Source organism: Cucurbitaria berberidis, assembly GCF_010015615.1.
Source record: "Cucurbitaria berberidis CBS 394.84 unplaced genomic scaffold K460scaffold_6, whole genome shotgun sequence".
In the NCBI taxonomy this organism is placed as follows: Eukaryota; Fungi; Ascomycota; class Dothideomycetes; order Pleosporales; family Cucurbitariaceae; genus Cucurbitaria; species Cucurbitaria berberidis.
The window spans coordinates 682,781-707,883 of NW_024468940.1; the positions used below are offsets into that span (position 1 = coordinate 682,781).

General features: G+C 52.2%; 9 protein-coding genes across 9 annotated transcripts; 6 read left to right on the top strand and 3 right to left on the bottom strand.

Moving 5' to 3' along the window:
• Positions 1 to 306: 306 nt before the first annotated feature.
• K460DRAFT_389409 (uncharacterized protein) lies at positions 307 to 2,657 on the top strand. Its single transcript, XM_040935738.1, has 2 exons — positions 307 to 1,220; positions 1,282 to 2,657. Exons 1-2 carry the CDS (start codon positions 582 to 584, stop codon positions 2,530 to 2,532), a joined length of 1,890 nt encoding a protein of 629 aa, XP_040783429.1. The 5' UTR covers positions 307 to 581; the 3' UTR covers positions 2,533 to 2,657.
• A 4-nt stretch (positions 2,658 to 2,661) lies between these two features.
• On the bottom strand, positions 2,662 to 4,251 carry K460DRAFT_420721 (uncharacterized protein). Its single transcript, XM_040938096.1, has 2 exons — positions 3,492 to 4,251; positions 2,662 to 3,441 (listed from the first exon to the last, which is right to left on the bottom strand). Exons 1-2 carry the CDS (start codon positions 4,118 to 4,120, stop codon positions 3,045 to 3,047), a joined length of 1,026 nt encoding a protein of 341 aa, XP_040783430.1. The 5' UTR covers positions 4,121 to 4,251; the 3' UTR covers positions 2,662 to 3,044.
• A 151-nt stretch (positions 4,252 to 4,402) lies between these two features.
• Positions 4,403 to 6,550, top strand: K460DRAFT_321445 (uncharacterized protein). Its single transcript, XM_040930479.1, has 4 exons — positions 4,403 to 4,961; positions 5,011 to 5,040; positions 5,682 to 5,923; positions 5,973 to 6,550. The coding sequence occupies exons 1-4, from the start codon at positions 4,734 to 4,736 to the stop codon at positions 6,232 to 6,234; spliced, it is 762 nt and encodes a 253-aa protein (XP_040783431.1). The 5' UTR covers positions 4,403 to 4,733; the 3' UTR covers positions 6,235 to 6,550.
• A 1,079-nt stretch (positions 6,551 to 7,629) lies between these two features.
• On the top strand, positions 7,630 to 9,666 carry K460DRAFT_193734 (aldehyde dehydrogenase). Its single transcript, XM_040927138.1, has 4 exons — positions 7,630 to 7,946; positions 8,013 to 8,415; positions 8,465 to 9,054; positions 9,106 to 9,666. The coding sequence occupies exons 1-4, from the start codon at positions 7,882 to 7,884 to the stop codon at positions 9,545 to 9,547; spliced, it is 1,500 nt and encodes a 499-aa protein (XP_040783432.1). The 5' UTR covers positions 7,630 to 7,881; the 3' UTR covers positions 9,548 to 9,666.
• A 119-nt stretch (positions 9,667 to 9,785) lies between these two features.
• K460DRAFT_359420 (uncharacterized protein) lies at positions 9,786 to 11,222 on the bottom strand (the record flags this gene model as incomplete). Its single annotated transcript, XM_040932192.1, has 3 exons — positions 9,786 to 10,804; positions 10,858 to 11,065; positions 11,166 to 11,222. 3 exons carry the CDS (start codon positions 11,220 to 11,222, stop codon positions 9,786 to 9,788), a joined length of 1,284 nt encoding a protein of 427 aa, XP_040783433.1.
• An 823-nt stretch (positions 11,223 to 12,045) lies between these two features.
• Positions 12,046 to 14,225, top strand: K460DRAFT_410268 (uncharacterized protein; the record flags this gene model as incomplete). The annotated part of the gene is made up of 4 exons (XM_040937352.1): positions 12,046 to 12,074; positions 12,172 to 12,502; positions 12,542 to 12,679; positions 13,932 to 14,225. The coding sequence occupies 4 exons, from the start codon at positions 12,046 to 12,048 to the stop codon at positions 14,223 to 14,225; spliced, it is 792 nt and encodes a 263-aa protein (XP_040783434.1).
• A 57-nt stretch (positions 14,226 to 14,282) lies between these two features.
• On the top strand, positions 14,283 to 17,532 carry K460DRAFT_321449 (DDHD-domain-containing protein). Its single transcript, XM_040930480.1, has 2 exons — positions 14,283 to 16,246; positions 16,299 to 17,532. Exons 1-2 carry the CDS (start codon positions 14,492 to 14,494, stop codon positions 17,346 to 17,348), a joined length of 2,805 nt encoding a protein of 934 aa, XP_040783435.1. The 5' UTR covers positions 14,283 to 14,491; the 3' UTR covers positions 17,349 to 17,532.
• A 1,393-nt stretch (positions 17,533 to 18,925) lies between these two features.
• On the top strand, positions 18,926 to 20,835 carry K460DRAFT_295041 (uncharacterized protein; the record flags this gene model as incomplete). The annotated part of the gene is made up of 2 exons (XM_040929532.1): positions 18,926 to 18,994; positions 19,318 to 20,835. 2 exons carry the CDS (start codon positions 18,926 to 18,928, stop codon positions 20,833 to 20,835), a joined length of 1,587 nt encoding a protein of 528 aa, XP_040783436.1.
• Positions 20,836 to 22,084: 1,249 nt separating this feature from the next.
• K460DRAFT_359424 (P-loop containing nucleoside triphosphate hydrolase protein) lies at positions 22,085 to 24,708 on the bottom strand (the record flags this gene model as incomplete). The annotated part of the gene is made up of 3 exons (XM_040932193.1): positions 22,085 to 22,968; positions 23,141 to 24,230; positions 24,286 to 24,708. The coding sequence occupies 3 exons, from the start codon at positions 24,706 to 24,708 to the stop codon at positions 22,085 to 22,087; spliced, it is 2,397 nt and encodes a 798-aa protein (XP_040783437.1).
• Between the last annotated feature and the right edge of the window lie 395 nt (positions 24,709 to 25,103).

Sequence of the window (25,103 nt, forward strand, 5' to 3'; positions counted from 1 at the left end):
ACTCGGGCAACGATCACATTGAGATGGTCAATGACAATGATGACGACGATGTATCTCGTACGAGGTCTAGAAGACACTTCATCGGTCACACGGTAAAATTTGATGGAAAGTATTCACGGTAGATGTAGTGGAGATTCCTTTAACACTGGTGCAGCGAGCTACTCCAAAGATGTAATCGGTCTTCTTGAGTAGCTCCACAAAGCCACATCTAATCCCAAACCAGAAGGGCACAACCGCGGTCTTGGCAATAATTGCCGCTCAGCACTTCCGCCCGCACTCCCCGCAACATGACGGCACGTCTGCCGGCGTTCTTCCAGTTGATAGCCTCGAGGCTTTCTACAACCGATTTTATTGCCGGCCAAGCTGCACTCCCGAAATGCCTGCCATGTCCATAGCAACCGACACTAGCATTGGCAAGCTTACGAGCATTGGAGCTGTCTTAAAGTGGCTCTTGTCGCTGATCCAGCATCACGGCTGAACTTCTTCTCCGTCTACAATTTTTTTTCACAAGCGTGAGCTTCAGACGGGTGTTTCTCGTATAATATACTTAGCTCTTAACATCTTCTTCTGAACCGGACGACATGGCTGTGGAAAACTACGATATTGTCATTGTTGGTGCGGGACCTGTTGGTCTTTGTCTATCAACATGTTTGTCGAGATGGGGTTACAAAATCAAGCACATCGACAATAGGTCAGAGCCGACACCTACAGGGCGAGCAGATGGCATTCAACCCCGCTCGCTGGACCTTCTGCGGAATATGGGCCTCAAGCGGAAAATTATGGAGTATGAGCCTGCGAAAGTGTACGAAGTTGCATTCTGGGACCCTGCGGCGAAGGGTATTCACCGGACAGGAACGTGGGCTAGTTGTCCCAAGTTCATCGATGCGCGGTACCCGTTCACGACGCTTCTGCATCAGGGCTTGATTGAGAGGGTATTCATTGAAGATGTCGAAAAAAATGGTACACAAGTTCAACGACCGTGGACTATTACCGGATTTAAGAATGACGGAAATGACTCCACATATCCGATTGAAGTCAACCTGGCGCATGTTGACGGCACTCTATCAGAAACTGTACGGGCGAAGTATCTATTCAGCGGAGAAGGCGCCAGGAGTTTCGTACGAGACCAGCTAGGCGTCAATATGATATACAAAGACCCTATCGCAAATGTCTGGGGTGTCATGGATGGTGTTGTCCGAACAAACTTCCCTGACATCAAGGTACGATTATCTCATTCCTTCAAGCTTCTTGCCCCTATTGTCTTTCTAACTACTCGAACAGATGAAATGCACCATTCATTCCGACGCTGGTAGCATAATGATCATTCCTCGCGAGAACAACATGGTCCGCCTGTACATTCAAGTCGCGACATCAACAGACAAAGACTGGAACCCTCGCAAGAGCGCGACAGCAGAAGATGTCCAACTGAAAGCCCAAGAAATCCTCAAGCCTTACACCATCTCGTGGGACCGCGTCGAGTGGTACTCTGTCTACCCTATCGGCCAGGGCATTGCAGAGCGCTATACACTCGACGAACGCGTCTTCATGGGAGGCGATGCATGTCACACCCACTCGCCAAAAGCAGGACAAGGCATGAACACAGCGTTCCTAGATGCAGTAAACTTTGCCTGGAAGATTCATCACGTTGAGAATGGGTGGGCGCCGAGATCGCTACTGTCAACATATGAATCAGAGCGCAAACTCATCGCTGAGAATCTACTCAGCTTCGACGCCAAGTACGCTAAGCTATTCTCCGCGCGGATTCCTTCAGCAGGAGAAGTTGCAGGCGCCTCATCAAACGAGTCAGAAGAGAACGAATTTGTGAAGACCTTTAAGGCGTCCTGCGAGTTCACTTCCGGCTACGGCGTAGCATACAACCCCAACGAAATCAACTGGGGCCCCGAGCACCCCGCGCAACACCCCCTAATTCTTCAGTACGAGAAAGGCACAAGTCAACGAACAGGCAGAATTCTCACACCCGCAACCGTCACACGCGTCGTAGACGCCAACGTTGTGCACTTGGAGCAAGAAATCCCACTGAACGGCTCATACCGGATATTCATCTTCGGCGGCGAGCCTTCCAAGACATCCACGGCTCTGAGAGATCTAGCTTCCCATATGAGTGCCCCAGCATCCTTCTTCTCAGCCTTCCTCTTCAAAGACCTCAGCACAGCGGATCGCTACCACGAGCATCACAACCCGCACACGTCTTTCCTCTCGCTTGCTCTAGTCTTCAACTCGCCGCGCTCCAAGATCTACATCGACGAGCAGCTTCCAGAGACGTTTGCACGGTACGCAGACCACATTTACGCAGATGATGTGTGGGATCAGAGGGTACCGGATGCAAAGGCCGCGGCGCACGCGAAGATGGGACTCGACGAGGTGAAGGGCGGTATCGTGGTCGTCAGGCCTGACGGGTATGTTGGCGTAGTGGTCAAGTTAGAAGAGGGTAAAGGGACGTGTGAGGCGCTGAACAAGTACTTTGAGGTCGTTACTGGGAAGAAGCTTGGCGGTGAGAAAGCAAGTTTGTAGAATGCTTGTATTGGGTATGGGCTTGGGGGGGTTCTTTGACTTTCGTTAAAGCTGCATAGCGTATTGTGTTACTGGCATATTTTCTCTCTACTTGTTAGTGCTTATCTTGAATGATACTAAGAAATAATTCGTTCGCAATCTTTGCACTACGTCTATAACTAAACTGCTGCAAGATGTGAGAAGTATGACATTGAGCAGCCGTGTCCACGTAATTCATGTCATATAGTCCATATATATAGCATACACAGTAATATCCGAGCCAAGAATCACTACGCCAGACACCTAGAGCCATAGGGCTCGATAGAGAGTCATGCAGTCGCGTAACGCTAAAATTCAAGCAAGCAGCTGCTCCGTCCATGATGTGCTCAATCTGGTACTTCCACCATATGTGATCTCTTGCACGGCTCAGGTAGTGCCCCGCAAGCTTTTGCAGCATTGTGTGGCGCGCCCGGCATGCTCCTTTCCAGGTCTTCTGCTCCCACCAAGTCGAAGTCAATCGAAGTGAGGTGTGTTCAAGACACGGTAACGTTCCCCATCTGTGTTGCCAGCCGCTCCTCTTCCTTCCTCACTCTCGCTGCCTCCGTCTCCCTCCTCATCGCCGCCAAGTTCCACGTGCCTTCGTCGTCCTCGTCATCACTATCAGCATCGCTATCCACTTGCCAATCGCCCTTCTCGAACATGGCTCTGCCCGTCGCTTCCCGCATCCTCTTCGCCTCGTCCTCGGCTTGTTTCTTGTCCAGGCGCTCTTTCTTCCACTTTGCAAAAGTTTCTTCAGTGACGGGCGTAAGTGTGCCGGTGAGTTTGTGGCGCTCGGATTCGAGAAAGTCTTCGAGGGTAAGAGTCGCGAGGGGCGAGTTGGCCATGAGGGCTTTGTCGGCGGCGCGCTGTTCTTTGGTCTTGATTACGAATCTAGAGATGATTAGCATCCAATCGTAACGATGGGTCGTGTCACAACTTACCCAGGTGGTAGAGAGTGCTTGTAAAAGCACTTGTCGCCTCCATTCGGACACGTCCAAAACCATCCATACTTCTGGTCCTCAATGGCCTGGATGAAGTACTTGCACACTTTATCCGTGGTTGTTTTGGGGTTGCCGTGCTTGCTCATGACAACCTGCCGTAGCTTCTCCTCGTCCCAGTCGTCTATGTTGTCCTTCTTCTTCCGGTCCTCCTCTTCCTCCTTCTCCTGGTCTCTCGAGTCCGTGTACAAACTCCTCTTCTCCGTCTTTCGCTCGATAGCCAGGTCATGGCTGAACTTGCACTTTTTACCCTTTTCGCAATTCCCCTTTTTGAAGAACTGACACAGTATAGTCTTTGGGTCGACGCCAAAGGGGACTTTCTGGACTTGGACGGGCTTGAACAGCTCGGCGGTTTCCCTGCGAGCCTGCTCTGCGGCCGCCTTTTCCTTTTCCTTCTGTAATTTCTCGGCTGCCTTCCGCTTGTCGTCGGGTGAGCCGCCAGCTGCGGCGGTGGCTTTGATCTGGGCGATTTGCTTCTGTGCTGCTCCTCCCTTTTTATTTTTCATGCCGAAGGTTTTGTCCACAGCCACCTTCTTCACCTTGGGCTGCTCGCCCTTGCCTTTGGGTGGCATCTTGAATGAGTGTGTAGTTAGAAATGACAGTGAAGTCGCAAATTTCGTGGGCCCGGAGGTGGCTACTCGTCGCAATCGTGGTACCTGGCAGCGCTGGCTGGTACCCGGGCTGTGTGTGTGTCAAAGTTCACAAATGACGATGTGTGGGGTGAAGATTCCACGGTGGCGTACCAGCCAATCACTGCGCACCACGCCAAGCCTCAGCACAGCTCTGCTCGCTCTGCCCGGGCGCTTTTGATTGCCTGCTGCCTCGCGCGCCCTCCCTTTTCTTTCCTCATCTCACCACCACGCTTCCTACAACCACCACTTCTGCCATTTCATCAGCCAGTGCGACCTTTCTCCGCTGCGCCACCCACTTTACACTTTACACTTTACATACATCTAAGCCCAAGCCCACTTTGACTCATCGCCCAACGAGTCTCCCACAGCTGCGACGCGCTCTGCCCCCAAACAGCGCACCCCTTTGATCTTCATCAGCACTACAATACCAGTCGCGCTTCCATCAACCGAGCTTCAAACCTCGCCTCTGTCTCTACTCTGCTCGCCTGTCTGAAGTCAGCGCGCTCTTACCCACACTCTGCACTCAAGTATCACCGCTCCTCAAGTCCTCAACATGTCCAACAAAATGGAGCAAAGCCTGGACGAGATCCTGAAGGCGAACAAGTCGTCGACAACCCGCCGTGGCCGCGGTGCGCGACGACCAAATGCTGGGCGCGCTCCTGCCTCTGCAGGCCCCATCGGTGGAGTTTCCAAGTCGACAAAGCCAGCCAGGCAAGCCAAGGCCACCCCGACCGGACCTGCTGCCTCAGCCGGAGAGACCAAGATTATGGTTTCCAACTTGGTATGTCTATCAACAAGAGTAATGGCAGCATCCCACTAACTCGCTGCAGCCACTGGATGTTGAGCAAGGCCAACTTCAGGTATGTAAGACCGATGCAGGTCTTTGAACCTACTGTTACGTCGCATCTTGCGAGCAAACACGAGTCCAATCCGACGAATCGAATTTTCTCCTTCGCCTCCTGGTATGGGTGTTGAGCCATGTCTTGCAATATAGTCACGCCATGATGCGCGTTGGGCACACGCGACTGGTATACGACTTGCAGCATGCGAACATTCCGAGGTATCGCCGTGACGAAAGTGGGAGAACAATGTCCATGAGCTCCACTCCTGAAGTGGAAGCAAAGATGTCAGCGCACTAGAGACACGTTCCTAGATGCTCCCAGCGGCGCAAGCATGAAAAATGAGCAGCGAGAAGCGATCCACATGTCAGACACATGAAAGCCTTGAGATTACAAGATGGGCATGGGCAAAACAATCTCAAGACTGGTTCGCAGCGTCTTCCATACGCTACATCACTCGCGCATGATGCTCTAGCGCTGAGTTGGTCTCGTCTTGCTAAACGAAACGTTTCTTGCATCTGGACATTGCATCCCACTTTTTGAGCGGCGTTCTACGACGGCGCGAATATGGATCTGACGACTACCTTCGGCCGAACACGGGCTCGTTCTTGCTTTTACTACTGCGAATCCATTACCTGGCACGACAACTAATGCGCCTTTAGGATTACTTCATCTCAGCAGTCGGCGTAGGTCGGCCCAAGAAGATCCTCTTGCAGTACGGACCAAACGGTCGCAGCCTGGGAAGCGCCACAATCATCTTCAACAAGCACGATCAAGCCGTCAAGGCTACCGCCGCTTTGAACGGTGTCAAGATTGACGGCCGCCCCGTTCGTGTGGAGATGCTCGTAAGCGCGGCAAACCTCCCACCTCCGGCTCGTCAGCCTTCGCTGGCTGAGCGCGTTACGTATGTAGACCCCATTGTCACGGTATGAATCTTTGCTCATAGTATTCAGTCAACCCAAGAAGGACAAGCCTAAGCCGGCTACCGCCGAGAAGGCTGCACCCGCTGCTGGACGTGGACGTGGACAAACTCGTGGCCGTGGCCGTGGTCGCGGTGGCCGTGAAGCTCGTCCCAAGAAGAAGACAGTCGAGGAGCTTGATGCCGAGATGGCGGATTACTTCCCAGGCGGCGAGCCCACCAACGCCACCAGCGGTGCGGAGGTTGTTCAGGCAGCTGCCGGCGGCGACACTGCCATGGACGACGAGATGCTTTAAGCGCCGTAGCATCAGCGCGCCATCTTCTCAGTCCTTCCTCCTTTATTTTTTAATTTGGACATGAAACGAAATTGGGTGGGATTTCAGAGTGGGTCGGTCTGGGCTCAGTATTTCCTTGATTTCCTTGGGAGCGCATTTTTCTTAAAAACCATACTTTTACGAAGAAGTCCGGTTACTGCCAAAGCAGGTGGACCCTGGACGCGACTCGAAACTTGTACACTACTCACGGACGGCTGAGGTTCGGTTCACAAATTGCTTTTCACGCTCTAGGTAGCTCAAATCAAGATTGGCCATGGTGGCACGATTTCCGACGACTACTGTTTGTTGCCTCTGAGTCTCTACCACGTGAATTCTCTGCAAGACGGACGACTCGCCCACTCTAATGAATGACTAGCCTTTCTGTTGATGGACGACACAGACAAATGACGCGATACAAGAAGTGATATTCGAAGCCAAGGGATGGAACTGATGCACTGCCTTGAACTTTCGGAATGGTTCCATGACTGACCAAATGTCAAGGCCACGGAAAGATGCCGCAGAAGATGCACCATGCCTAGTCTCTCCTTTAGAGACTGGGCTATCCGCTTCTGGTAGTCGAGCTGATGTAGGATTTGGCTTTCGCAGTAAGGGACATGTGTCACACCACCGTCAGTCCGCAGTTTCTATCTACAGCTATGTTACGGCTCCAGAGCATGAAGGGCTCCCATTCGCGCCCATAGACTCCCTTTGTGCGGAGAACTCACGCCAGTATGATTAGCTCAACATGACGCTTCCCCGCGATGAATGCACGAGCTAACTAGAAAGCTTACGGCAGCTCCAGCTTCCGACTTTGTCTTACTGGAGCAATGGAGCGCTCATCCGATGTATCCCATGGAGCGGATAGGCTCGACTTTTTTTGAAGAAGAATCAGTTGTTGGACAGTGGGGGCCTAGGACAGATTTATGCACCCGGTCATTACTCTAGCTCGCGCTTGGATTACTATTAGGCTTTCGAGCTGTGGCAAGTGTGTGCGCCGGTGCTCGCTCGAAAGGAAGCCGAAAGAGGCCGGGATAGGAGCGAGAAATGCCCCTTTGGTGCTAGTGCAGTGGCGCAGAGGGTGGGTACCGAAACCTGAGCGTCGTGGAGCAGATGTTGCTTGCTGATGCTGATGCTGGAGAGACGCGTGTTTGACAGAGTAGGGCGCATAGATGGACAGAGGGAGACGATCATCGACTGGCTAGAGGGCGGCTTATTCCAAATCCGACAGCCAAGTAAGATGTGAATGATTGGCGAGGGTGGTGGCGGCGGTTGAAAAGACATCAGCTCGAGCAGCACACTGCGGGGGAGGGGTAATTCGTCACTGGCCAGCCGAGCGGGGCAGGCCCTCGTCCCCAGTTGTGTCAAGCGCCCTCTTTCTACTGTACTATGCTCCGCACGCCCTGCGATAGGCGGCTCCTGATGGCCGAGGCTGTCTGGGCGATCTCGCAGAGGTCCATGTTCTAAAGGGTGGAGAGTGGAGTCTTTGCTTCCCTTCGTGCTGCCCATGGCGCCAGGACTACTTAAGTCTTTTCCCGCTCCCTCTACCCCTCCTCACCCTGAACCACCCTCTCTCCTCTCCGTCTTTGTTTCTTCTGATACCCCCAGTTTGTTTCCATAGCCATTGCCAACATGTCGGACGTTTCAGTCAAGCTCAAGACGCCCCAGACGGGCGAGTACGACCAGCCCACTGGCCTGTAAGTGACGCCGCTCCACTCTCCCCTCCCTGGTCGTTGAGAGAGCGTGCTGACACATGTGACCAGATTCATCAACAATGAGTTCGTAAAGTCCGTCGACGGCAAGACGTTCGAGGTCATCAACCCGTCCACGGAAGAGGTCATCTGCTCCGTCGCAGAGGCCACGGAAAAGGACGTCGACATCGCCGTCTCTGCCGCACGCAAAGCTTTCGACGGCCCCTGGAGGAAAGAGACACCAGAGAACCGTGGAAAGCTCCTCGTCAAGCTGGCCGAGCTCTTCGAGAAGAATGCCGACCTCCTCGCCGCTGTCGAGGCGCTCGACAACGGCAAGGCCTTCAACATGGCCAAGAACGTCGATGTCCCCGGCTGCGCTGGTTGCCTGAGGTACTACGGTGGTTGGGCCGACAAGATTGAGGGCAAGATCGTCGACACGGCACCCGATACCTTCAACTACATCAGGAAGGAGCCAGTCAGTATCCCCATACCATCACCCACGATATGCCAACTAACAGTCGTAGATTGGTGTTTGCGGTCAGATCATTCCCTGGAACTTCCCTCTGCTCATGTTTTCATGGAAGATTGGCCCTGCCATTGCCACCGGTAACACGGTCGTCATCAAGACTGCTGAGCAGACCCCTCTCTCCGCATACATTGTGTGCAATCTCATCAAGGAGGCCGGCTTCCCACCAGGTGTTATCAACGTCATCTCCGGATTTGGCAAGATTGCTGGTGCCGCCATGTCATCGCACATGGGCATCGACAAGATTGCCTTCACTGGTTCAACCGTTGTCGGCCGCCAAATCATGAAGGCTGCCGCTGGCTCCAACTTGAAGAAGGTAACTCTCGAGCTTGGAGGCAAGAGCCCCAACATTGTCTTCGCCGACGCCGATCTCGAGGAGGCCATCGACTGGGTCAACTTTGGTATCTACTTCAACCACGGACAGTGCTGCTGTGCCGGTTCGCGCATTTACGTCGAGGAACCCATTTATGACAAGTTCCTCGCACGATTCAGGGAACGTGCTGCCGCGAACAACGTCGGTGACCCATTCGCCCAGGAGACGTTCCAGGGTCCCCAGGTATCACAACTCCAGTTTGACCGTATCATGCAGTAAGTTCCACCTCATCTTCGTCGTGGCTTCTCGCTAATCCCTATTTCCAGCTACATCGAGGAGGGCAAGAAGGACGGTGCCACCGTCGAGACCGGCGGCAATCGCAAGGGCACCAAGGGCTACTTCATTGAGCCAACCATCTTCTCCAACGTCACCGAGGATATGAAGATCCAGCAAGAAGAGATCTTCGGCCCCGTGTGCACAATCTCCAAATTCAAGACCAAGGCCGACGTCATCAAGATTGCCAACAACAGCTCATACGGTCTCGCCGCTGCTGTCCACACCACCAACCTCACCACCGCCATCGAGGTTGCCAATGCGCTCCGCGCTGGTACCGTCTGGGTCAACACCTACAACACTATCCATTGGCAATTGCCCTTCGGGGGGTATAGAGAGTCTGGCGTTGGCCGCGAATTGGGCGAGGCAGCGTTGGACAACTACCTCCAGATCAAGACAGTATCGATTCGTCTTGGTGATATTCTCTTTGGTTAGAACTGAAATATGCACTACGGAACTGTATATTACTCTATTTTTATTAAAATAACCTATTAGTAGGCTAAATATAGTACAAAGCTAGAAAACTAAATTAAGAGTAGGTATCTAAGTGACACTAGAGAACTTAATCAATAGCAGGTATGGAAAGGCTAGAGAACTGAGTCAATAGCAAGTAGTTGAGAGGAGCTAGAGAAATTAATCAATAGTAGGTAGTTGAAAGGATCGCAGGTAGAGCCTAGCGTTTGGCGGGTTGCAAGTTCAAGCCAAGTTTCTTTGCATCGAGGATGCAACGAGGTGGGCCGTTGTAGAACGGGAGCTGGTGGCTCGACGAACCGTCATCGAATCCTTCGGGAGGCACCCATGCCTTGAGTTGGGCTACTACCGTGGCTCGGCGTTGCTCTCGTTGCTTGTTCCAAGACGGGAGAGTCTCTCTTCCGAAGGCTTTGTCCACCTGTTTGCAGCGGGATAACCAGTTTGTGAATCCCGCCCAATCGAGTTGTTCAACTGGTGGCCATCCACTATTTGTTGTAGTCTCGATAGGATTCTCTGATGTTACAGGACTTGCCATTGAGCTCCCGTCGTCTTGACTGCCGTTCTTGACCTGCTTGACCCCCTCTCGTTTTGTGCTCTTCTTGCGCTCTTTTTCGGCCACTAGCTTAGCATATTGACGAGCAAGGATAGCCGCATCTGCCATATGCTTCTTGCTGCCGAAAAGAGCCCATTGTTGGTCTTCTGACAACAACGGAGTGGTTGGGGGTTGCCAATCGCACAGTCTCCGGTAATCGTACTCGGTTCTTGCCTCTTGCTTCTCGGCTTTTGATGTTATTTCCGTGATATCGACCTGCGCCAGTGCCTCCCTTACCACAGGCTCTGTACTTGGCTCGCTTGCTTGGCGCCAGTCGTTCCCAGGCCCATCTGGCACACCGAACATCTCAATAGCGCGACCATAACTCATGATAGATGGGCCAGTCCGGTCACCTACTGACGTATTTGGCAGCCTCTGGGAATCTTTGCCAGCTTTGAGAAATACTTGGAGGCCAATCCCATCGCTCACCAGCGTGTCTGCGGTCGCCGGAATATTGGAGCGGTCTATATCCTTGAATGACAGCTCGCATGTGGGATCCTCTGAACAGAAGAGAACGAATCCGCCATCAACCTCACTCTTCGCAGCCTTGCGCCATATTTGCCGGAGTTCATCTTCTCTCTCCGTTGCATTGTACTCGAATGCTTCCGAGAGTGCATTTGGGTCAGTGCCTAGTGAAGATTAGTGTCGTACAAAACTGAACATAACATGGTGCTGCGCTTACGATTGCACACATCTTTGACTTGTGCCTCCACAGAGGCAACCATTTCCTTCAGCACTTGGCAACGCTCATCCCATGCCGCGCATTGCTTTGTGACTCTTTCCAGCTTTGCAATAAAGCATTCTCTATCGCTGCCACGAACAGCGGTGTCTACGAGAAGAGCTTGATAAGCCCTCATTGAGACTCTTCGATTGCTACTCTCTGTAACAGCCTGATAGTTGTCAGTCTAGCAAATGAAAAAAGCGATGGTATCACGCTACCTCTTTGAGCTCGCTGCGCATGTCATCAGCGCTGCAAGACAAGCAGCCTACTCGATAGTCGGCGTGTTGGCAAAGTGCACGACGATCAATGGAGAATGGAGATGGCATCTTGGGCCGTGATTGAATCTTAATTGGATATTTGATTGGTTATGCGTTTGATTCACGATTGTGTTTAAGTGGTGTCGAGATCTCTAGACTGCAAAGCCAAATAAGCGAGCCGAGGTCCGTGCACAAGAGTTTGCACTAAACAAAATTGCCGTCGCACGTCCCCCACAACTTCAGACGTGCGCTAGTCTAGGGGTGGGCTGTCTGTGCGCTCCGAGCTTCACACAGACAGCTGCGGGTACATTTCACCACCACAGCTTCGATTCCTAACTTCTCCCACGCGATCTGTTCTATCGTGCTTTGAAACAATCAACTCTCTTTTCAAATAATTTCATCGCACACCCTCACCAGTTCCTTCTCAACATTCTGCGACGACATTGCCGACTCTTCCAGGTTATCAGAATGCTCCAGGAGATACCTCAGACGTGCGCAAACATCATGCCAGGCCTCTCGACGTAACCAAATTCGCATTTCAGCTCAGTACTTGGTGTCATGACGAAGGGGTCTCACGAACGGCGTATGTGACTCTAAAAAAGATCCTGCAGCAGCTTAATACAGTCGACGATATCGCCAAACTTCCTGCTACATTGGATGCGCTTCACGACGGGAGGCGGCGAGCCCTTCCTTTGATACCAATAAGAGAGAAGGAGATCAATCTAGACGCCTCAAAGTTGCCAACTGGGGCTTCGCTGAAACACAAACTCGAATTCTTCGATCCCAAGTCCTTGTTCACAGTGCTGGCGAGCTCTAGTGATTTTGAATCCCGGTGCCATCGTGGTATGGCGCGATTCGTGAACGACACAGCTGAACTTTACGACTCCTAGGCATGGTTCTCATCTATCCGGACAACGTCTGGTGAATTTCCTCGGTATAATGATGAACGCCCAATTTTTCCATCTGATTTCATATACTACCGTTGTACTAAGCCATCATGTACCTGACACACTACTAGTCGATGTCACTTTGGGCAGGTCGTAGGAATTGGCAAGAACTTTTGCGGTACACACAATGGCACTGAGAACCTCCTCATCAGAGCAGTATGCAACTTAGCGAACCTGCCACCGACCATTATCATCCCCCCGAATACCCCAAGGCTCACTGGCGATGAACTGGTTGACATATGTTTGATGGAAGGAGAGACAATGATGCCATCTAGCAATGCGATCCGGCGAGAGGAGAAGGTGTATATCGACTATGAGTCCCCTGATATCTCTGCCTACCCAGCTTCAGCCAAATTCATCGTTCGCTATATTGCCAACGCGAGGACGAAGACTATTAGGCCTGTGAGCCTCTCGCATCCTATTAGGGCTGAACGTACCTAGATGATCGCAAATGCCATCACACCAAGGACAGATTACCTCCTCATCTTCTGGGTACGAGCAGTGATAAAGATCGCCACCAGCAAGTGCAGCCAGGCATCTATCTATACCATCGTTCAATGGCTCAACACAGCCCCGACCGTACGTTGTGATTTTGCACATAGATCTGCTCGTCAGCCTGAGTGTGAATGACATCGTTGTTGTTCTTAAGGGAAAGCGAATTTAACATCCTGTGCCATTTGTCAAGAAAACGCAATCTTACAGACAATATAGCAGCCGAAGTGAAGCCCTCCAAAGCACAGCAGGAGCTCTTTTGAAAGTTGGCTGAAGGCACTGACTTTGTTCTTGACGTGCACGACAGCCTTAAACGCCAATTCAACATTCTTGCTAAACTCCACAAGTGGAATGGTGGCGAGGTTGACGCGAAGTGCGACAATAAATTGAATATAACGGCGGTTTGCGTGCGCGTCAGCCTTGCGACTTCTGTTGGGATGTACAGACAGTGCTGTGATAGCGACTGCGGCAAAAGCTATAGAAGGCTGTAAATTAGACCTTGTTATGACAGAGAATTCTGTAGTCAACAAGGGTCACATTCATTTCAAGAACACCAAGGTTAAGCCTACCAGCTTTTCGTACTTTCCCAGAACAAATACATGTACGTTCCCATTAGTTCCCTTGCCCTTCGTGTTGATTATGTGTACGGACTAATAGCCACATGCGGAAGTATGACCTGAACGCTAGGCGTTACTTCTAAACCAGCATTCGCCCTGGCGCAGAGGAAAATCTGACAGTAGAGATCAAATTCATTAGTAATATGTACGCCTGTAATCAAAGCATAGTTCACCATTTTCTTCATATAGCTTTGCGGCAGTGTGCTGCTGCTATGTGAGAATGACTCGAAGCGTGATGCTTACCAAGTCCACGCATTCGCCATTTGCTTAGCGATTGGGATGGAATCTGGCAATTGAATTTCACAATGGCAAAAGTAGAGCGTGATTGGTTGGAGCTATTTTCGAACCAATACATCTGTCTTTGGAACGAGCCTTGCCTCTTTGCGATCTGCAAATTGAGAGATGGCGTGCGAGGCAACTTAATCTATACCCAGACCCTGACGACCCATCTGAGCGTTCACGGCAAATCTCACTGGCGCAATACTTCAAGAAGAAGTACAACATCACTTGCAAGCCAGGTCATTCCTCTGACATAGTCCCAATCGGGATAAATCAACTCTAAATAGGACTTCCTGTCGTTCGGATGACCAAGAAGGTTCGTGGCGCGAAGGCGTGTTGGCCACTGGATTTTCTCAAGATCAAGGATAATCAGCGATACAACGACAAGCTCGCCAACACACATGCTTTGCAGATGGCCAAGTTTGCTACTATATGTCCTCGAGATCAACGAGAACCAGCAATACAACGTCAAGCTCTCCGAGACACAGACTTCGCAGATGATCAAGTTTGCTGTTACTCTGCCTAAAGAACGTTGGGCAGCCGTACAGGCTGGTGTTCGTCTCCCAGACTGGGCTAACGATCCATACCTTAACCATTATGGACCCAGCTCCAAGGCATCTGGGGTTTGTCCTTCCATCGTCACATTCGCTTCATGTAGAGGTGGTTCATTTGGGTCTTCCGTCATCACCAACGCTCAATTCAAGACTGCTATCGTGTGCTTTCTCCACCGCCGCTAAAATCAGTGACGGGGGGTTACACTATGTTGACATGGGCATCACATGCGCAGACCCTAGTTTAGCGAGGCGGTTGCGTCAGAGCTTCAGGTGAGCATATGAAAACAGCCATGAGGAATAGTGTCCTCCTAAGGCTGCAACATTCTTCATGACACCGTGTCATGCTCAGCTCGCGCACTGTGAGGGCACGGCTTAGGCGTCTTCCTAGCAACATGATATGATCGAAGCGTCCCAACGCCGCCTATCGCCCTTGGACACCCGCAGGGCCCATGACGACCGCCATGGCAAGTAATGAGTCAAATGCGTCCTCGCACGCAAACCAGTACATCCGCGAGGTCCTCCACTCTACCGAGGCACCGCCTACGATACCCGTTCGCTACTTCTACACCTCACCGCTCGCTATCGACGACCCGCTTTCTCCTCTTCCGCCTCCGCCAACAGGCTCCACGAGCGGAAAGAGGCTGCCACCGCGACCGTTTTCGGAATACGACAACGACGCTATTCAAGAGTCCTGGTTGGACCTAAGGAAGAAGATACTAAAGCGTAATGAGGAACTCGGGGAGAAAGAAGGTACGGGACGGGGCACACCGACCAATTCGGCCGTTGCGCGGTTGACGAGGAAGAGAGGAGGGAGCACATCTAGTGACGAAGGCTCAACACAAGGAAGAGACATACCAGGTACAAGGTCCACTAGTAGAGGGCGGTACTCGAGGTCTGCCGAGCTGGTGGAGCGAAGGAGACCAGGCTCCAGCGGCGGAAGCCAGGGCCCGACCATGTTTGGGTCGCTCAAGGCACTCGATCCGGGCCAAATATCACCATCCGAGCCTACAACGACCGGAACGCCGTTTATCCGAGCACCTTCGCGCGGGAATATATCAAAGGCATGGAAGCCTGCACCGATGGAAGGAGGCTACCGGCCAACCATACACGAGCAGGACAGCTACAAGTGGGACGACGACATGGAGCCTGCTCTGCCAGGACTGAAGGACAAAGGGCCAGCAAAAAGACCGTCGAAGCCGAAAGCAGGGCCTTCCGCACAAGTCCCTGTCGGTGTGTCAAGACTACACCATGTGGTCATGGACGCCGACTCGATACGAATGGAGCCAATCTACTGGTCGCCACTCAGCGATGTCGCGCAGATAGTCCGAGGGACGTGGTTCTACAAGGATTCCATGATGCCAGTGGAGGTTGAGGTCGCGAACATGCTTGAGGCGGGCTATCTGGAAATGCAACCTTGGACACAGACGTGGAAGGATGAGTTGAACAGCGCGGTGGAAGTGGGCGCGTTCGGCGAAATGAAGATTCTACACAATCTCTGGCCTGACAAACCAAAGAAGCCCGAAAGCCGTCCCTCAACTTCGCAGCAGATGCAGACGACAGGCCTAGTGCAGAGCACGCTACCAGGAGGCGAGGACGATCCAGTGAAGGAGCGACGTGAGATTGTAGAGAACGCCTGTGATCTAATAGACATCTCAACAGGCCCCAATGGTTCAGATCACAAGGCAGCTGGAGATCTCGAGTACGGCGCGGACGGACGAAAGCGCCTATATCTCAAGGCTGGTGTCATTTACGCAAAAGACGATGAAGCGTATATTCTGAAGCCGACACTCCAGCCATCAGAGTACTATGGCAGACGTCCACTTGCGAACTACATCCGCAAAGGCAGGTCTATCGGCGTGTGTGTTGTGCGAGGATTCGATCAAGCGATATGGGACAGGTTGCACCCCAGCAAGAACACACCTCAGGCACAAGCAGCGCGCGAAGGTGTATCGTCATCCCAAGCAGGCGCCCCACAGTACCGACGGCAGAAGTCGGATCCTGATCTTGCGCAGTCTGAACGACCCAAGGTCACGGACTTGGTGCTTGTCATACATGGTATTGGACAGAAGCTGTCAGAGCGCATGGAGACTTTCCACTTCACGCATGCCATGAATGCTTACCGGCGAGAGGTCAACGTCGAGCTGGGAACGCCAGATGTCAAGCGCCACTTGCGAAAGGATATGGGAGGCATTATGGTGTTGCCAGTAAGCCAATACCTACCTCTACAACTCTCGATCAGACGCTAATACTGTCTAGGTGAACTGGCGACACCGTGTCTCCCTCGAGGTGGATGCCACTGAGAACCCAGAGGTTGAAGATCCTGCAACTAATAAATACACGCTCAAAGACATCACCCCGGACACCCTACCTTCTGTTCGTGGCATTGTTAGTGACGTGATGCTCGACATCCCTTACTATCTTTCGCCGATGCATAATCCTAAGATGACGTCTGCATGTATACAAGAAGCGAACCGTATATACCGCTTATGGTGTGCCAACAATCCCGGGTTTGCAGAATATGGACGAGTGCATTTGATCGCACACTCGCTCGGTTCAGTCATGGCCATTGACATTTTGAGCCAGCAACCAACATACATCGACCCGCGGTTCAGCGAACCTTCTCTACAGGAAGAGGACCTCCCTAAGGATCAGTTTATATTCAATACCACAGATTTGTTTGTGTGCGGCAGCCCAGTCGGCCTCTTCCTTCTTATGAGGAACGCAAATCTCCTTCCTCGCCGCGACAAAGAGAAACCCGGCGCAGATTCATACGCCGCACCCGGCGTGGCCGGAGAGCAGGGGACTTACGGCTGCCTGGCTGTCGACAACATCTACAATATCATCAACCCATACGATCCCGTCGCATGCCGCATCAATCCCACCGTCGACGTCGTCTACGCTTCTATGCTCAAGCCCACCACCATCCCTTCCGCATCATCGTCGTACTTCTCCTTTGCCAACCCATTCCGTCGCGCCGACTCCTCCAACCACCCAGACAAGCCATCTACACTTCGACTCCCTTCCAACGTAGAGCTCGAAACCCACAACTTTACAAGAGAGGAGATTGCAGAGAAACGGGCGTATCTGCTGAATGATAATGGCCAGATTGACTACTATATGAAGTATGGAGGTGGGCCGTTGGAGATCCAGTATCTCACCATGCTGGGCGCGCATAGTAGTTATTGGTTGAGTAGGGATTTTGTGAGGATGATTGTTGTAGAGGTTGGACGGGAACTGGGAAAGGAAGGTACTGTAAAGGCCATGAGGGCGCAGAAAAAGAAGATTATCGTGGGAGGAGGGGCGTAGCGGTGTGGAATCCCGTGACAAGGAGGTGAAGTTTGCGAGGGGAGGGTGTTCCGAGACGAATTGTGAAGTCACATTGCATGTATTTTCTTTCCCGTTTAGCATAGGTATTATACCCCATTCTGGCGCATAGTTAGATTTGCATGGACTTGATTTACAAGACTGATAATTTATTGATATATGACTCAGTCTCAAGATGAAACCTATCACTACGTGCTGTGATTCTTCCTCATTTGAAACAATACCCCGCGATATCCACCAACCTCTCTTTCCTCGGGTCCGAGTCTCCCTCCTCCGGCACGCGTACCCGTGCCGTACTGTACCGTACTACATTACTAACCCGCACATGACCTCTTGCCTAGCCCAGCTCAGCAAAGCTAAACGAGCTAAACGAGCCAAGTTGCCATCACAAGCCAGCTATCGGAGATGCCGATGATGATGACACAGCGTGCGTGTCTTGTGTGTGTTACAGAGGGAATGCGGGTCTTCGTCGTGGTGGCTTTATGCTGTGCAACAGCCTGGTGTGTCTTGTGGGTCTGAGCGCGTGATAGCTGTGGTACGAATTACAAATGGAGGACTAGGACCGGTGTGTGCTTGTGTGCTTGTGTGTGTGATGATGCAGATGCCTAGTGGTAGCGTTGTCAAAAGAGCGGTATGAGATTTTGTGGTGGCTGTTTTGGCGCTGGGGGATCTACATGTCTGTCGTGTTTTTGCATGTTTTGTGTTGTGTTAGACTAGTCTTGAGGATAATCGCGAAATTTCTTGAGGGAGTATTTGTACAGTCTTGTGCTGATGTTGCGGCGGTAGCTGTGTGCTTGAATTCTTTGATGCAGTACTTTGTCATGTTTCGGCTGAGAAACTTTATCGTGCGGGGTTGTGGATCTAAAAGGAAATGCTCTGCTACGTTTGGGTGAGGTGGAAGAGAGATTGTTAGGAGTAAGAGGATTGGGACAAGGATATGTAGAAGTATGAAAAGAACCTAAGATGGAGATGATGGAATGAAAGTGTTTGTTTGGCTTTGATCAGTTGAGATGGAATGTGAAGAGTGCAGCTGCGCAGCACGCATATGTCATGATCGTCAAGCAAGCCTCTAATTCGGGTTCCAGTGCGCATAACTGATGTGATGTGAGTGGCCAAGACAACAAGGCCGACCGTTTCAGGAACTGTTATTGTAGCAGCTAGCATCGAGATCAAGAAGAGAGAGATGGAGGAAAAAGATCAAGCAACGATGTCATCACAGGTCAAGAACTTGCGAAGACTGACAGAACCAGACGAATCAGCGGTCTCGCAGTACGAAACACTGCCCGTTCTGGTTAGGAGGTCCCTCTTTAGTGCTAGACGGGGCCCCGGGAATATGCAGGAACCTCCGAACTCAAAGTCTGAGATAGCTTGTAATCCTCAACAGCGTATAGCTTGACCTTCAATTTGTGCTTTCTCTCGAACACGGCTCTGAGACTGGTGCTGCACTCCGAATCTCGCGCAATTTGAGCCCTGTACTGTCAATTTCTGTTGTGGATCCTTGTTCTTTCCACCGAGCTCTGTATACGCGTATAGCGACCAATACCCAAGCCAAGGGTACAATGGCGACGAGACGGGCACACAACAAATCGAGGCTGGGATGCCATCAGTGCAAGAGAAGACGAATCAAGGTACGACTCCCATCGTTGTTCCTTTATACTCTATGAGCTTTTGTCGGGTCGCACGAAGACCTACACGGCACGTGGCATGACTACATATCATGCATCCGAACTGCGCCGCTGCGTAGCGAAGGTGCTTAGGCTACTTGAACCGGCTGCTTATTGCATATACGTTATTTCCAATCAGGTAATAATGTCTGTTAAGCGTGACGCTTCCGGTATGACGCGGACTCGGCAGCTGTACCACACGCCATCGCTCTTAAGGGTTCTTTTTTGAACGCTTTTAGTTGTAAGAAAATATCAAAGCTGTAGATCATAGCTAACAGAGCGAACAGTGTGACGGCAAGCAACCAATATGCGCAAACTGCGACAAGAAGGGCGAGAGTTGCAGTTTTCTCATGTTCGCACCCTCATCACGTCTGTCAATCGCCTCGACATCGCCTGGATCTTCACAAGTCCCATTACTATCGCCATCATCAGTATCATCCCACCTCTCAACATCATCAACATCGCCAATTCTGAAATTTGCAATCACCCACACACCATCACCAACCAATCTCATAGCTTTCGGCAACGAAGTAGCACTTGCATCGACAATACCACGTCCAACGGAAACACCCTTTGAAGAACCAATCGTAGACTTTACGGCCGCAATGGTTACCTCACCCATGCACCAATTCTACACCCCTGACCTCACAATCCCGCCATATCTCCGCTTTGACGATGTATGGAAAGACGTCCGCGAAGTGCTCCCACCATCACTCCAAGACGTCTTGTACCACTACGAGTACACGACGTCTCTCTCGCTGGCCACAAATGATCCAGCAAAAGCAGCCTGGCAAGCTTGCGTACCCGAGTTGGCGCAGAGCCATGACTTTCTACTCAACTGCGTGCTATCAGTAGCGTCGCTGCACCTCGGCCGTCTACACGAGGGCAAAGAAGACAAGAGACGCATGAACGCCGTAGCAGCAGCGCGCATGAACAAAGCCCTCACAAAATACCGACCAGAGCTCGAAAACATCACAAAAGAAAATGCCGCTGCCCTCTTCGCCGGCTCAACTCTTACCGCTGTCTATCTCTTTCGTACCTCTGCCATCGACATTGAGGATCTCCGCGCTTCCATCCCTCCAGATACTATTGTTCCACCCCCGGATATAGTCGACAAGATGCTGTCGTGTGCGCTGAGGACGATCTGGGGCCTGCGCGGGCCCCTGACCGTCCTCCTCTCAGGCTGGGACTGGGTCATGAACGGGAAAATGAACCCAGTAGCCGCGCGAAAATGGTGGCCTACAGCGTGTGTGCCGGCGACGCCTCGAGCGACCGAAGAAGACGAACGACTAGCACAGCTAGGAGCAATGTGGATGGGCCGCGATGATGGGGTTAGCAGCAGTGCATCGCAAAGATCCCAGCTCAACGAAGCGTTGCTGTATCTACGAGAAACGTTTGCGCTGGTCAGTCAGTTGACGCTGCCGGAAGTGTATCCGCCCATGACGGCAGTGCCCTACGCAGTCGACGACAAGACGGTTGGCACGCTGACGGACCGCGGCGCAATCTTCGTCTGGTCTGCGCGCATCAGCCGCGAGTTCATACAGATGATTGAGCAACGGGACCGCTATGCGTTGGTCATTCTCGCACACTATGCTGTTTTGCCCGGACGAGTGCGCAACGTGTGGTGGCTGGAAGGGTTGGGTGCAGACATTGTGACGGCGATTGCCATGGCGCTGGGAAGGGAGAATTGGGCCCTCATTGAATGGCCCGCGAGTGTGCTGGGTGTGGATTTGGAGAACGCGTTTGGAACGCGGAAAGATAGTTTGGAGGGTATGCCGGGGGAGTTGAATATGGAAGTCATATAAGCAGATGTCGTAACGAGGTATCTACAAATCAAAGACTCCCCAAACGCTCTCATTAAGTCCTTCGCCTTACGAAACTGGAAATGTGCTTACCTCGGCTCGAGGGCAGGTCAATGAAGTAGTCATCCTCATTCGTGTACGTATATAGATCCTGGTGATGTTATAATCAGTGGAAGACCAGTGTCCAATGACCATATTGTGCAACCACGCAAGTCTCGCGAAAAGCACGTGAGCAGCTTGCCATGCTCACGCCAGTTTGCTTCCGAGCTGATACAGGCACAAGAAGGAAGCACGCCAACAGCAACCACCATGCAGAGCTCAAGGTACATTTCCATACACTTACTCTCTATTGCCCCATGCTTGTCTTCGCATCAGTTTCAGCTGTAGTCGCTGCAGTTGGGAAGCCCGTGCCCTTGCCCACCCTTACACAAACACACACACTCGCTAGCTGGTTAGCTAGCTCGATCGCGGGGGCCCGTTCAAATTGTAGACATCGTTCGGGCTCACCCAAATGCTCCGCTCGGCGTACTTTTCCCTCACCCGCTCAACCGCACAAATAACGCGGGGAGGTGTGTGCGTATCAAGCTTGTCCCGCGTCCCCACGCTATTGATGCGGGATCCCCCTCCCAACGTGGAGTATGGAGCCTCTGCATGGACGTGTGAAACGCAGTGTACGCCACAAGTATGCAACAATCCACATTCTAGAACGGATCGTCTTCTTCATGCGCAGGGGACTGATGGGGTGGGTTCCGTACCGAGGCTTGAGCGCTATAATCGTATCGAAGCATTGACTCTACGCAGGAAGTGTGTATGTGCTTTGCCATGAAACGAAACGGCACACCTTCAAGCCCCACTGCAGAGCCGGCCACCCGTATACTGTACGTTGAGCGGTAGTGTTAGGGGCGGTTAATATGCAGAAAGCGACGGTGGTTCGTCCTGATCCTGGGAAGCGGGTAGGGGCTCAAACTCAAACGTTCACCGGTAAATTTATTGCTTCGCTAATTGGACCGCGTAGGTAAACAAGCCGTGATTGGCTACGACATACGAGGTGCATACTGAATGGGAAAGGCAGTATCGAGGACCAAGCGTGATTCTGATGGTATATTAACTGTTGGATAAGGATCATCATGCTGGGATATAGTCCGCTCGTTGTGGTAAGATTAGACGAGCTGTGTTTACCCACCGTTCTGGAATTCCCTTCTTTGGTAGGCAGTGGTCTGAAAACGGTCGTCGTGATAGTGATAGGATGGCATCATGCACCAAAACCTAGTCCTTGTACTGATTCATCGTCCCCCAGTGCAAGCCGCACCTCGTCTTCACCTACTCCTAGCCGAACGCGACCGACACGCTCGCCATGTCGGGCCTCGACACCTATAATACCCGCTTCGGCGAGTTCAGTAGCTGCAAGTGCGAGACCTCGGGCTCGGGCTGCCTTGGCGTCCGACTGCTTCGAGCCAATGCCAACCATGTCTCGATGCTTCGAGGGTGTAGATGGCTGTGTAGTCGTGCCGTTGATTCCTTCCACCCTCTCGTCCTTCTCAGGGGCAAGCAGGTATTCGTGAACAGGCTGCAACTGGCTCATGAACCCTAGTCTTTTGATTTCATCTACGACGTCGCCGAGCACGGCTTCACCTATACCCGTCCGTCGGATCCGTGCCAAGAGTGCCGCGAGAAACACCTTAGACGCCGACGGCAGGGCCCTTAGTGCCTGCTGCAGGGGGCTGCTCGTGGCTTCGTTGATTGCTTGTTTGATCGTCGCGATAGTAACGATGCCCTTTCGCCCAGCACTTGGTTTCACAGGTTTACTTGACGAAACATGCGTTTCTGCGGCACTGTTAATTGAGCGGGAGGTTTGGAGTGGTTTCCCTTTGTTACCCCGGCCGGTTCTACTCGGGGTAGCTGGCTGCGCCTCATCGTCGTGGTCTTGTGATGTCTTTTCCGTTTCTGCGATTTCCACGGCTCGTCTGCAGATGTCTAACACACGTCGGGCATCTCCGCTAACAGCTGCGACTTTGCGCGCCGCAAATTGAACGGCGTCCGAGTGGACTATATTGCCCGGTACCCCTTCGAGTCGTGACTGGATAATTTGCATTAACTGATCGTGCGTATAACCCGGGAAAGTAATACGTGTGAGCCCTGAGGGGAGCGCGTGTTAGCCTTGCCAAATACTTATCCGAGATCCCCGGTAGTCTGGGTTTCGTAACTGCAGCGCAATCTGGAGCACCAGGTCGTTAGGAAGCATTCATGCTTCCATTAGGCTTGGGACATATTGATGGGGCGTAGTCGAAAGATTAGAATGCGTACGTACCAAGACGGCTACTGATCTTATTACTCAATGTTCGTTCGGGCAGATCCATAGTGTTTGCAACAGCCAGAACAATTAATCTGCTGTGCCGCAGTCCGGGCCAATTGAAGAAATTGTACATGACGGATTGGTTCTTCGTAACGAGTTGATCGAGCTCGTCCATCAGAACAACGCAAGGCACCCGACGTGGGCTGGGAGTTGAAAACTCCCGCTCCAACAGCTCAAGCGCATGAGAAGGGCTCACCCTGTCTCCGCGAAGTGCCTGCCATAGTAGCGAGTAGGATTGGTGAGGGTCCGTGACCTTCATGCCGTTGATCTCAACAAATATGAAGTCATCTAACTCTTCAGCCTGGACCGAGGCGTGGAGCTGTGCCACAACCTCTCGTACCGTAGCTGTCTTGCCCGTGCCTGGCGTACCCGAGATGTAAATACAGGAACCTGATCCATCCGTGATAGCTGCTTCTAAGTGGCTGTAGACAGTCGAGAACTCCTCCTCGCGACAGGGGAGCGCCGCCGGGACAGATGAAACATGGAGCTGACTTCGTGCGATCTGGAACGGTGAGTTGAGTGCCGAAGGGGACAGTACGCGTGTCCCAAGGGGCGTGAACTCTAGCTGTTTCTTGATCACGATCCTCTTGTGTGTCGGAGTAAGGAATTTGCGAGACGCCGGGCTCTTCCGGGTGGAGGTAGGAGTGGTCGCGTCGTTCAATTTCCGACGCTTCCGTGGGGTCTTGGGCGCGCCGTTATCGTCAGAATCCGGTTCTACAAACTCGTCCAAGTCTTGTTGTAGGTGCTTTTTCGGGCGACCGACGCCTCTTCTTGTTGCCTTGGTCTGGCTCTCCACGAGGTCAACCAACGACTGGATATCGTCGGCACCATTGTAGATGTCCTCCCATATGAATTCGGGGGTGTAGGTGGTGGTGCGGGTGTTGCAGCCTCTCCTGCAAACGAAGACCTTGCCATTGTCCTTGGAGGACTTCTTGACTCCTGCCGGGTACAGCCTTTGAAATTGTTCGAGCGATAGTATCTTGGCGGTCCCGTTGATGGATTCGAGGGGGTTTTCGTCAAAAGCGGTCGAGAGATACAGCTCGTTCTAGTCGACGTTAGTAGATGCTCGAAGCTGTAAAGCTGGAAGGCCATTGTCTCACGGGCAGAAAGTCGGTGCGCTTCTTGTTCTGGTTGCGAATCTCCTTCTCAGAAGAGAACCACAAGAACTTGGCCATCTTCTCCTCTTCGACGACGTCTTCGTAAAAGTCGCAGATGATGCCCACCCATGCATGGTTGCCCTCTGCTTTGAGCAACACTGTGTCTCCCACTTGGCATCTGAAATTGCCCATTCGTGCGCCAACTATGCGCTTCTTCCCCAGCGACATGGCTGCCGCCTTTCGCTTTCTCGGCGTCGCATTCGTCTCGGGCTGCGCATCGTCTGCGCTTGTGTTTGTGTTATCGTAGATCCATTCCCACGGGATATCCTCGTAGCCGAGCTCGTCGTCGGAGTCTTCGCGGAAGACAGCGCCGCCTGTGAGAAACTGGCGCGCCTTTTCTACGCGTGAGCGCTTCACGGGAGCCATGACATGGTGGTAGTGGTATGGGTGTAACTAAATGGAGAAGTAACGTTGGGCATGAAGTGGTGAGAGAAGGTACGACGCGTCGCGATGGGCTTGGCGTTACAGGCGCGGAAAGTGCTATGAGCTCACCGCTCGCACTCGGGCAGGGGCTTTTTAGTAGGCTCCTCCCACCTCGACCACCTGCCACAACTCTCACTTGGGGCGCATTGTATCAAACGGTCATCCACAAGGGTGTCTACATGCACAGAGCGGAGTAAGACAAAGGCTAATAAAGTTCGTGAGGATGTTCATTGCTACATGATTCATACCTCAGGCTCGCACTGGCACTGAGGTTATGTATCGAGGCAGGCTCATGGCCTGCCAGGCTCCTACTGGGTTCTATACCCAGTCTTAACCAA

Coding starts and splice junctions, on each gene's coding strand:
- K460DRAFT_389409 (XM_040935738.1), top strand. CDS start 582: ATGGCTGTGGAAAACTACGATATTGTCATTGTTGGTGCGGGACCTGTT. Junction 1,221..1,281: donor CAAACTTCCCTGACATCAAG/GTACGATTATCT, acceptor CTACTCGAACAG/ATGAAATGCACCATTCATTC.
- K460DRAFT_420721 (XM_040938096.1), bottom strand. CDS start 4,120: ATGCCACCCAAAGGCAAGGGCGAGCAGCCCAAGGTGAAGAAGGTGGCT. Junction 3,442..3,491: donor AAGCACTCTCTACCACCTGG/GTAAGTTGTGAC, acceptor AATCATCTCTAG/ATTCGTAATCAAGACCAAAG.
- K460DRAFT_321445 (XM_040930479.1), top strand. CDS start 4,734: ATGTCCAACAAAATGGAGCAAAGCCTGGACGAGATCCTGAAGGCGAAC. Junction 4,962..5,010: donor AGATTATGGTTTCCAACTTG/GTATGTCTATCA, acceptor AACTCGCTGCAG/CCACTGGATGTTGAGCAAGG. Junction 5,924..5,972: donor TCGCTGGCTGAGCGCGTTAC/GTATGTAGACCC, acceptor CATAGTATTCAG/TCAACCCAAGAAGGACAAGC.
- K460DRAFT_193734 (XM_040927138.1), top strand. CDS start 7,882: ATGTCGGACGTTTCAGTCAAGCTCAAGACGCCCCAGACGGGCGAGTAC. Junction 7,947..8,012: donor TACGACCAGCCCACTGGCCT/GTAAGTGACGCC, acceptor ACATGTGACCAG/ATTCATCAACAATGAGTTCG. Junction 8,416..8,464: donor ACTACATCAGGAAGGAGCCA/GTCAGTATCCCC, acceptor TAACAGTCGTAG/ATTGGTGTTTGCGGTCAGAT.
- K460DRAFT_321449 (XM_040930480.1), top strand. CDS start 14,492: ATGACGACCGCCATGGCAAGTAATGAGTCAAATGCGTCCTCGCACGCA. Junction 16,247..16,298: donor GAGGCATTATGGTGTTGCCA/GTAAGCCAATAC, acceptor AATACTGTCTAG/GTGAACTGGCGACACCGTGT.